General features: G+C 38.7%; 1 protein-coding gene across 3 annotated transcripts; it reads left to right on the top strand.

Moving 5' to 3' along the window:
- The first annotated feature begins 548 nt into the window (after positions 1-548).
- Positions 549-10447, top strand: LOC137267887 (protein phosphatase 1 regulatory subunit 7-like). Of its 3 annotated transcripts, none has more exons than XM_067802331.1 (9): positions 549-684; positions 1146-1328; positions 1558-1623; positions 2823-2953; positions 3146-3308; positions 4274-4390; positions 4906-5010; positions 5695-5781; positions 6174-10447. In XM_067802331.1, the coding sequence occupies exons 2-9, from the start codon at positions 1164-1166 to the stop codon at positions 6369-6371; spliced, it is 1032 nt and encodes a 343-aa protein (XP_067658432.1). In that variant the 5' UTR covers positions 549-684; positions 1146-1163; the 3' UTR covers positions 6372-10447. The 3 variants fall into 3 exon arrangements, with proteins under 3 accessions (XP_067658432.1, XP_067658433.1, XP_067658434.1); XM_067802332.1 differs by having other exon boundaries at positions 555-596; positions 6174-6458; XM_067802333.1 differs by having other exon boundaries at positions 625-667; positions 6174-6458.
- Positions 10448-11866: the final 1419 nt, after the last annotated feature.

The following is an 11866-nucleotide window of genomic DNA, read 5'->3' as shown; positions in this document are numbered from 1 at the left end:
ACTCTGGCAATCATTGCATTTTATGCACGTGTAATAATTTTGTAATGACACGAGAGTTAAATTTAAATGACACTGAGGTTTAAAGCCAAGATGCCAATGTAGTAGCTAGATCTAATACCGATCAACTATGTGAACGGTCGACTAGTATCGATTCACAAGAAGTTATGCAAAAAGTGCTACACTTGACCCAAGTCTCTCCTACACTGAAAACCAGTATTCATATTCAATTAAATATGTGTAAAAGTACAGCCATATGCGCCATATATCACGAAAAGGGTGAAATATTACGCTGGGATAAATGTTCACTAAATGAGTGAACGCGACTAACCTCACAACCCAGATCATACTCTTGCAGTAAATGTGAGAAATCCAGAGTTGTTTCCACTTTGCAGTTTGTTACACATACAATTCATGTTTTACTTTGTAATTTTCGTTTATTACAAGTTCACGAGAAACCAAATGGGTTATATCAATGCTGTTTGTCCAGCGAGCAGAGAGAATTTATTAGTGGGTCTAATCGTCAACGCTGAATTATCTCCCCTACATACAATCCAATCAGAATTCCTTTCTGCATTCGGGGCGAAGCTGAGCTTGATGTAAACTAAAGTTATTCTTGACGTTTCAGGGTGACTAAGTTGCAAAATATAGCCTTCGACTCATGCTCATCGTCAGTTCCTATTTATAGTATGCATTTCACAATATTTCATTCCTCAGTGTAACTTGCACAGATCAACATCACACACGAGATTGTCTTCAGACATTTCCCTCAAAACTAAAAACAGTAAAGATCTTTCTCCACAGACTTACAATTCATTGAAACAGTGTTTCACGAACGCCCCTCATAATATCTTTATTAAAACATTATATATAAAATAAGCAGTGATAAATGTATAACATTGTTTCAATACGATCGCTTCCAAACGAAGCCAAGGAATTATGTATATTTACTTCACTACGTAATGTAGTAAGATATTTAATGTTGATAATCAACACCTGACAATTTTATTCATATAAATGTATTTTATATCATAGTATTAAACCAATATTTAAAAAATATTTGTAACAGAAATAGCTGTAGTAATGTATTGAATATTTTGAAAATAATATCTACATTTCTAAACGGGTATTCACGTTTTTCATTTCAGCGACAAAGCTAAACAGTCATGTCAGACAACATCAAAGATGAGGTAGCAAATCCTGTGGCTGAAAATCAGGCAGCAGCAGAAGGCACAGTTTCCAGCGAAGATGAACCAGACAAGGAAGAACCTAAACCAGAACCAGTCGTTGAAGATACCCAAGAGTTGGTGATTGTTGATCAGGATGCCTTTGTAAGTACATATTTCGGAAACAGGAAAATGTGAAAAAAGATGCTAGCCAATTGTTTTCTGATGATTGTTTGTTGGTAAAGAACCAGTCATTAATTGTGAGATTTCAACCAATTCCCAACACTTGTTTGGATCATTATTTTGCTACTGGAGGCCATTCACAAAAGAGTATTAAGCATTATGTTAAACCCAGCTCAGTCACACTGTTAATTTCTCCTGTCTCTTGTTTCAGGATGTTGACCTGAATCACAGTCGTATTGCTAAAATAGAAAACTTGGAAAATTTGACAAGATGTGAGGTAAGTGTATGAGCATAGTGGTAAATGTTGTCCAAATGAAAACCTTGTATGACATTTCCTGACAGTCTGAGAAGCAGCTCTAAACTCAAGACTATTAAAGGGGATATATGAAATAGACTCAGATAGTTGTACAAGGATGCTTAATGGGTTGAGGTTGTCCATGATTAAATGATACCGTGCTTCATTGCCGTAGATCGGTGTGAATATTTGAGGACCCTGGTTTGCCTACTGTTTCACCATTGTCTTCATACAGACAAGCTATTTATTGCTATCCACAGACATCATGTTATTTTCTGGTAGGCAAGTCAACACAGATCATATGAAAGGTCTATAGAGATAATTAGGGCTCGGATGATACACTATGTTGTGATAAGATATGTATCGCGATAGTTTACCTGTGATATGATATGCATCGCAATACATACAACTTGAAGTTAAGATCTAAAATGATTTATTTCAAGGTATTTGTGTTTGACATTAACACTATTATAAGCAAACACTAAACTCTCTCATACTTGCGTATTTTTCTCTAAATAAGTACTTTAGCATGTTTAAGATAATACCGTTTCTTTAACATAGTTGTGTATTGTTTTGTGTCGATACACCATTTGTCACTATGGTAACTGCATCCAACTTAAATGTGTCACATATCAACCTAACCTGTCTCAGCATGCAGGTAACTGTCTACTTTTATTTGATTTAACTTAAGTAGGAGACATTGTTTCATAAAATATGTCTTCAAAACATCCATGAGGTAGAAATGTTTAGTATGACAAATGTGGTGTCTTTCAGCCTATGCAGAGAGCATTTACAGTGAATCTGATTTTTCCTTCACAAAATCAGAACAATAGGGCAATAATCAAGACATTAACACTGTTACAAGCAAATGCTAAACTCTCTCATACATGCATATTTTTCTCTAAATAAATACTTTAGCATGTTTAAGATAATACAGTTTTTTTAACATAGTTGTGTATTGTTTTGTATCGATACACCTTTTGTCACTATGGTAACTGCATCCAACTTAAATGTATCACAATGTATTGGTGTTTCTGTGAATTGTCCCAGCTCTAGAGATAATATCAGAGTCAGTATTCGAGGTGTGAGGTTTTGTGCAGTTTTCTATTGGAAATCATTGTTTGGTCAGATATTAAAGGTTTCATATTTAACTTTTAGAGGTATTTCAATATCTGTTCCAGACCCTTTGTCTCCGTCAGAACCTTGTGAAGAAGATTGAGGGTTTGAGCACCTTGGTGACGTTACGAGAACTTGATTTGTATGATAACCAGATAACCACGGTTGAAAATCTGGAGGAACTGGTAACCCTTGAGTAAGTTAGCTTTAACCTAATAATCTGACTTAGCCCACACATAATCATGATAAGATGAGGCTTGAGGGCTGCAGAAGGTGACCCATAATGTGTCCGTAACAACAGTGATTGTATTTTCAACAGCAGATTCTGTCCAGCATATTTAATTTTTCTCCAGGCAGAGTTAAATTATGAACTCCTTTTGTTTTACAGACAGCTTGACTTGTCATTCAATCACATTCAGAAAATTGAAGGTTTGGAACGTCTTACAAGATTGAGGAAGTTATTTTTGGTGCAGAACAAGATACAGAAAGTGGAAAATATCAACCATCTTGTTGAACTGGAGATGTTGGAACTTGGAGCTAACAGAATCAGGGTAGGTTGTAACAGAATCAGGGTAGGTGGTAGCAGAATGCAGCATCACAGTAGATGGTAATAGTATCAGGTTAGGTGGTAACAGAATCAGGGTAGGTGGTAACAAAATCAGGGTAGGTGGTTACAATCAGGGTAGGTGTCTAGAAAATCATGGTAGGTGTTGAAAGGATCAGGGTAGGTGGTAACAGAATCAGGGTAGGTGGTAACAGAATCAGGGTAGGTAGTAACAGAATCTGGGTAGGTAGTAACAGAATGAGTTTAGAGGTAACAGAATCAGGGTAGGTGGTTACAATCAGGGTAGGTGGTAACAGAATCAGGGTAGGTAGTAACAGAATCTGGGTAGGTAGTAACAGAATGAGTTTAGAGGTAACAGAATCAGGGTAGGTGTGGTAACAGAATCAGGGCAGGTGGTAACAGAATTAGGGTAGAGGTGGTAACAGGATGAGGGTAGGTGGTAACAGAATGAATGCAGGTGGTAACAGAATCAGGGTAGGTGGTGACAATCAGGGAATGTGGTAACAGAATCTGGGTAGGTAGTAACAGAATGAGGGTAGAGGTGGTAACAGAATCAGGGTAGGTGTGGTAACAGAATCAGGATAGAGGTGGTAACAGAATGAGTGCAGGTGGTAACAGAATCAGGGTAGGTAGTGACAGAATTAGGGTAGAGGTGGTAACAGAATCAGGGTAGGTGTTGACAGGATCAGGTTAGGTGTAGTAACAGAATGTGGGTAGGTGGTAACAGAATGAGAGTAGAGGTGGTAACAGAATGAGTGCAGGTGGTAACAGAATCAGGGTAGGTAGTGACAGAATCAGGGTAGAGGTGGTAACAGAATCAGGGTAGGTGGTAACAGAATCAAGGTGGTTGCTGAAAGTCAGTGTTGGCGGTAGCATGGCCAAGTATGATTGTGAAGAGACAAGGATGGCGTGATTATGCTCTTGTGCTTTCAGTGTGATTTTCCTTCACAGACTATAGAAGGTATTGAGCAGATGACTGCACTGAAGAGCCTGTTCCTTGGGAAGAATAAAATCACAACACTGTCAGGGCTTGACACTCTGGTCAACCTAACCTGTCTCAGCATGCAGGTAACTGTCTACTTTTATTTGATTTAACTTAAGTAGGAGACATTGTTTCATAAAATATGTCTTCAAAACATCCATGAGGTAGAAATGTTTAGTATGACAAATGTGGTGTATTTCAGCCTATACAGAGAGCATTTACAGTGAATCTGAATTTTCCTTCACAAAATCAGAACAATAGGACAGTAATCGAGGCAGGGTGTTTAGTAGTCAGATGGTAACAAAAATCTAACAAAGGATTAATGATCGATTCGATTTCTGCCTAGTTGTTTGATTCATTGTCTGCATTGTTGACTGATTCATTGTTAATCTCACTGACTGCCTTGTTGACTGACTTTTAGCTTGCCTTGTTTACTAAAATGCTGATTGCTTTTGTGACTAATTTATGTTCTGCCTTATTAACTGATATTGTGATAGTGTTGTTGACTGAATCATTGTTCCTATGTGCACTCGCGGAAAGTCTTCCTTGTCAACTGACTGCCTCCATAGAGGGCTGACCCTTTACCTACCTTGTTCCGCAGGACAATCGTCTAGTTACGATACAGGGCCTGGAGTGTCTGGTCAATCTGGAGGAGCTCTACTTGAGCCACAACGGCATTGAGAAGATTCAGGGACTTGACAAGAATGTGAGTACAGGGCTTTACAGGACCTGAAATGTTGCAAGCTCTACACTTGCGTGTGTGATCGGGTACAAGAAGTTTCCATAACAAGTTATTTGATATGCACCAAATTATGGCTGATTGAATAAATACATTTATGAAAACTCATTACACAGTCAGTAGTCAATGGTTCTTGAAAAATTCCAGCTACAGTGAAAGCTGTCAAAACCGGCATCTGTCCAATCCAGCAAGGTGTCAACACCGACATAAAATCTCAGTCCCGTCTTTGGCTTGAACATTTATCATCAGCTCTACAATCCACCACATTGTCTAAACTGGATTATTTCTTCAGTCCCGATGAGTGCCGGTTTAGACAGCGGTGGTTTGTAAATAATCAAATCTGGGTCAGACAATCCTGTGATCAATAGCAGAACATCAATCTATGCAGTTGGGATGCAGTGACATAGGTGATTTTGAGGGAGCATGGGTCAGACTATTGTCCACTCCTGAACTCAATAAACATATGACCGTCCAATGAATGACAGAAGGGTTCCCACGTTTCGATGCAGGTTATTGATGTCACTACACATGTTTAGAAGCCTCAAGCCAGTGATAGATAAGGGTTGCTGAATACACCATCCAACCACAATCACTTATTGTGCTTGTCAGTATTTGTGCCGATTAATGATGTCAGTTTGTGCGTTGTTTCAGGTGAGGTTGACGACTCTGGATCTTGCAGAAAATAGGATTAAAAAGATTGAAAATATAGCACATCTTACAGAACTTCAAGAATTTTGGGTAGTGTTTCTGTTGTATTTAACCCCTGATACACCTACAGCATGTAATGAGTAAGAAACCTCTAAAAGATGATGACTTGACTACTCGTGAACACAATCAGCAATCCCACAGGCTGTCCTGCAGTATTTCAGGACAGTTATTTAAGTACATTTCAGTTATGAAATGGTGCATGGTGGTAACGTTTAAAATATTTGCAGCATGATATCACTTGAGTGACAAAAACATGATATCACTTGAGTGACAAAAACATGATATCACTTGAGTGACTGTAACTGATGATATCACTTGAGTGACTGTAACTGATGGTATCACACAAGTGACAGTAACTGATGATATCAGCGAAATGACGTGTATTTCAATTATGTAACAGTGTGTGCTGATGTTCATTTCAGTTCAATGACAACCAGGTGTCGAGCTGGGAGGACGTAGATGCTCTCATTCCCCTCAAGAACCTGGAGACTGTCTACCTGGAAAGGAACCCTATTTGGTATGATCCGTCAGACAACAAGAAGGTGGACGTCAACTACCGGCGGAAAATCAAACTGGCATTACCATGGATCAAGCAGATAGACGCAACCCTTGCTCGATGATGATCTGCTATGATTAGAGAATTATTCGTCCAGGTGATCAAATTTCCTTGGAATCTGCCATTAAGTAAATTGAATATGTTGACAACAAATATCTGTGCAACTAATTGAAGGTGAGGTATATTGTTCAAATATCCTTATCATTAATTTTATATATAAAACCATATATTAATGAACTCATGTTTTTTTCTTTTTAAGTACGTAATTCGTAATAAAGAAGGGATTTACAGGATGCACATTCCCGCGCCCTATACACATAAACATTGACAATGGACGCAACAAAATAGACTAGAGTGTCCACAGGGACACAGAAAAAGTCCAAATTACTTTTTTTAATATGTTGATCAAGTAACAATATGTTATCACTATTAGCCGGCTTATGATATCATTTGCAGTTTAGTAACTGTGATGATCACGATACACAGTAAAATAACTGAGTTGCAACAATAGTTTTGTACAATATTAATAATGATATTTAAGTGTGTGAGTCCCAAGGAGCCTCAAATACAGGACTCAATCCCTGATGAAGTGTAATGGGATAAGATTGAGTTATTTGTTAACAATAAGAAACCAGTAATAACTACCTGGAGACCTTTATCTGTTATTTCACAGTTATGAGGAGCTTGTTAAAGATGGGAACCTGGCACATCTGAAATTGGTTGAGACTTGTTTAATTGCGGGGTCTCCTGTTCTCTGCAGTGGGATACAGAGTTAAATGTGGAACTAGATCCAACATGTTGTCCTTGAGGACCGTTCATAGTTTATGGCAAGTGGGGAGTGATGATTTTTTTACAAAATTTCTTTTAATGAGTTCACCCATTTTCTTGGGGAGTGGTGGAGGCATTTGTACATGAAAATGTACATGAAAATTAAGCCTCGTGGACCACGACCCACACCTGCTGCATGGCATTCCAGTAGACTTCCTCGTAAGTCCGGTTTGCCTGCAGGTGCAGTCCGACTGGGCAAATGGTGGTACTAACTGCGCTTGCTTGGCAGCCATAGCTGCACCAGAGAAAGTGAAGCCTCCCCTAAGGGCAACCAAAGTGAACACGCACTCGTCCACCGCCAGTACAAGGATCGTCACAACCTCTAGTAGGGAGGGCAAGATATGGAACAGTGTCTGAGAGGACTGCATAGGAGCAACGCCTCTCTCAGCAGGTGGAACTCAGCAGAGTCTGGGCAACATGTTGGCACTGTAGCATGGGGAATACATTTTGGGCTATATGTTGCCGAACCTTCAGTAGAGATAAAGCAGAAAGCACCTTGGGCTCCTCAACCTCGACAACCTCCATAGACTTGGCACTTAGCTTTGAGGGGGAAACCTCCTGGGTCAGGCCCCCTCACCTCTCTGATTTTTTTGTACATGACATGCAGGTGGGTGACTTACTTTGCACAGGGATTTTAGGGGTGGTCATTCACATTGTACGTGCTTCTCCCTAAAAATCATCATCATCACCACCCTCAATCATAGATTATGAATGGTCCCTTAGTTTCCTGCAGTGAGATTCAGGGTTAAATGTTGAACTGTGTCCTTTGTTTTGACAATGCTGTTTGCTTCAGCTGAAAACACAAGAGACAGATTTTACTCTACACCTTGAAATATATCCATATCCCCAGAAAATTGTCTGATACGATTTTCTTTGTTTACCATTCCATAGCAGTAAGACATAGCTTGTACTCAAGGGACAGTTGAACTTGCTGGTTGTGTTTTAGCAAGTTATTTGCTTACTCCATTAAGACTTTGAAACACTGACCGATCAAAGTATAATGTTGTGATGACAGGATAGATTACTGTGCTTTACATTATGTAGACTTTTTATATCTTTCATTTTGTTACATTCATGCATCAACAACTGACAGTGCTGTTTGTTGTTTTGTTAGATTATCATGTTCCGAAGTAGAAAGCTTTACTTTGCAAAAATTGATGACACTTTTGATTCCGCAGATACAGTAAGTACTAATTCCCCTAGTTTTAATTGCCACAGTTGGAGGCAGAGTGTCTTCGTTATGACAAAAAGGCTTCTGCACACTTGTTACAAAGATGTTTGATTGACGACTCTTGATGGCTGAAATTCTGTCAGTGTACTTGTCAAGCTGTTTATCGTACATGTATTGGAAATTGTAAACCAAAAGTTACTGTGTTCTGTAATCTGATTGGTTGAAAAACATGATTAAATGGTATTAGATTCCCGGAAACTGAAAGACTATTCACCGCGTATTGACACGTAAACAATTGTTTTGTTGTGTCATCAACAGTGGTGACGTCATTCAAATCATATTGTGACGTAAAGTTAGAATGACGTCACAAATGAGGAACTCCAGATGCTAACATGAGAACCAGCTGAAACGGCCAGCTGATGACACTTCACTGCTGTGTCCGTATTCGATATAAACGAGTGCAGACACTAAAACCCCTTTGGTTTACTTTTGTGTTTACAATGTCGATAAACATCATGTGTTGGCCAATTTCCGGGTGTTATTGAGTATTTGAAGCACGGGAATGCATTTGGAACCGACGGCGTCAGCCGGAGGTTTCAAATGAAATATTCCCGTGCTTCAAATACTCAATAACACCCGGAAATTGGCCAACACATGATGTTTATCTCCTAAATATCACCCTATTTCATTCTTCGAAAAGAAGTTGCCATTCTGTAGCTGTGTCTTTTTGTTAACATTTTTTATTTGTATAACTTTGTATATGATGATTTTCAGCATTAGCGATATGGCCAAGTGTAATGTGATACTTGCTCCTACCACATCCCAGTGTATCTCATCACACTATGCACAGCTTGACATTATTTTGTATTTGTTTACCATATCACTATTATTTATTAAAGATCATTGAACACTTTGGTGTTGAAATAAACATGAATTGTGTACATTAGAATACGTTTAACTTCTTTGAGTGACATGTTTGAAGCTGGGAAGTACATTGACAAACTATATGGATAACAAGTTCTGTTATGTGAGAGTGCGACGTTTTGATACAGATTCTTGTACCGCTGTCAAGCATTCCTGCTTGACAGTGGTACGTTCCGGCTTGGCAGTGTTACAAGAATCTGTGTCAAAGCATTGCATCTTGTATGAATGAAGTTGTTATCCATAATGTTTGTCAAATTAGGAAATATGCTTGTGACACTGGTTTTGATATAAAAGACTATCCAAAGTCATTCAGTCACATACTAACCCATGAAGATACAGGTTAGGATTGATTTTCAGTAACCCATGCTTGTCATAAGGAGAGAGTAACGAGATCAGGTCTGGTGGTCAGGCTTGCTGACTTGGTTGAAACATTATGGTATCCTGACTTTGTAGATAGATGTTTATGCACTGTATTGTTAAGTCTAAATTTCATTATTATACGGAACGCCACCATATTACTGCAATTTTGCTGAGTGTCACCCTAAACAACAATCAGTCATGATATAACACCTCAGTCAGAAAGTATTTTCTTCCACTGGCTACCATTTAGATGAGATTGTTTTCTAACAAAAGCTTATAACTGTCAAGGTGCGAGTATCATGCTGTGCAGCCCCAGAGTATATGTTTCAAAAGACTGGATTCTTGATAAGTCTGACGTGTCCTTCATTTCATGCCTTAACCTTTCCACTCAACTTCAGAAGACATATTACCCCAGAAAATGACCATCAGAGATATTATTTGTCATATCTCTTCTTCAATGTTCGGTTGTTCATTATCAGATGCATACCATTGACACTACACCCAAGGGGCTTGAACATTTGAAAACCTTAGCAGAGGATTTGGATTTGGATTTGAAAGGTAATAACTCAAACAATTAACTCATCATGTATTTACACAAAATATGTTCACAGAACATTGTAGATGTTTTGAGAAACCTCTACCTCACAGAAAACAAAATTCTGTTTGAAATGATGCCTGGATGAAATGTCCTCCTCAGTCTACACCATGGTCATTCCCTTTCTCAGTGGTATCGTGTAGAAAGATCCTGTTACCTCTAAACCTTCTGTGTTGAGTTAACCAAAGCACTAGGGTAAAGTAATTCAGATACAGCAGGATGTGCTGTCATTTCATTTGTCATTAAACATCATGGAACACCCTGCATTGATTTGTGTTTTGTGATTAACAAAATCTTCAGAACAAACTTTTCTTCAAGGAGCAAAAGGGTTGTATATGGGGCTGTGTATTGGCAAATCAATTTTAAAACAATATAATCAGTTGTATGGCTATATATATAGCAATTCTGGTGTATGTATGCCAAATTGTATTGCAATATGTTTGGAACTTCAGTTTTGACAGTGAGTTTCATGGATTGTACATAGAGAATATTTTCTGCATACTAAAAATATATCTTAGATTTGTGATAACAGAAATCATGAATTTAGATTCAATTTGAAGGATTTTATTTTCTTTGTTATATCTTTTTTTACGTGTAAAGTATGATGTTTTGTCAATGAATTACAATGGTAATCTGACTTCAGTAACAATGGAAGTGTGAAGATTTTACATTTAACCAAAGAAATAATCACAAACCTTCATACATAAGATAAATAACCATGTCTTTTCTCAGAACTGGTGTATATGGTAATACAAATGTATGAAGTTTTGTGATTATTTCTATGGTAAAATTAAAATTCAGGTGTTAGGCAAGATAAATACGAGGGGATGTCAATAAGTTTTGAGCCTTGCATAGAAAAACACAAAATATTGGTATGAACCACATTTACTTTTCAACATAGTCCCCTTGTGAGTCAAGACACTTGTTCCATCTTTTCTGTCAGACACTGATGCCATCTCTGTAGAAGGCGCCATTTTGGTCCTTAAACCAAGCCTCAGTAGCAGCAATAAGCTCCTTATCATCCTGAAATCTACGACCACGCAAGTGTTTCTTGAGATTTGAGAACAGATGGTAATCACTTGGTGCCAGGTCTGGAGTGAGTGAGTGAGTTTAGTTTTACGCCGCACTCAGCAATATTACAGCTATATGGCGGCGGTCTGTAAATAATCGAGTCTGGACCAGACAATCCAGTGATCAACAACATGAGCATCGATCTGCGCAATTGGGAACCAATGACATGTGTCAACCAAGTCAGCAAGCCTGACCACTCGATCCCGTTAGTCGCCTCTTACGACAAGCATAGACGCCTTTTATGGCAAGCATGGGTTGCTGAAGGCCTATTCTACCCCGGGACCTTCACGGGTCACCAGGTCTGGAGAGTAGGGGGTATGCGGCTAGATTTCGTACCCGCATTCCTGGACAGCAGCAGCTGCAACGCGAGAGGTGTGTACTGGAGCATTGTCTTGATGTAGAAGAATACCACATCTGATCTTGCCCTGGCGCTTCTTGATTTCTTTCTGTCAATGTGAAGCTGTTCGATAACTTCTGAGAGTAGGATACCAAAACTTATATATCACATCAGCTACACCCCAAGGTTCAATGTCGTACCATAGGCTGTGACACCTGGGTATGAAAAATGCTCAAAACTTACAGACATCCACTTTGTTCACTGGTCCCTCGG

The sequence above is a fragment of the Haliotis asinina genome, chromosome 16 (genome assembly GCF_037392515.1).
Source record: "Haliotis asinina isolate JCU_RB_2024 chromosome 16, JCU_Hal_asi_v2, whole genome shotgun sequence".
NCBI classification, from domain to species: domain Eukaryota; kingdom Metazoa; phylum Mollusca; class Gastropoda; order Lepetellida; family Haliotidae; genus Haliotis; species Haliotis asinina.
This window is presented reverse-complemented; position numbering and strand designations above follow the sequence as displayed.

Excerpts from the sequence above, each read along its gene's own strand:
- LOC137267887 (XM_067802331.1), top strand. The coding sequence starts at position 1,164 with ATGTCAGACAACATCAAAGATGAGGTAGCAAATCCTGTGGCTGAAAAT. Across the intron at positions 3,309-4,273 it reads TTGGAGCTAACAGAATCAGG|ACTATAGAAGGTATTGAGCA; the intron begins GTAGGTTGTAAC and ends TTTCCTTCACAG. Across the intron at positions 4,391-4,905 it reads TAACCTGTCTCAGCATGCAG|GACAATCGTCTAGTTACGAT; the intron begins GTAACTGTCTAC and ends CTTGTTCCGCAG.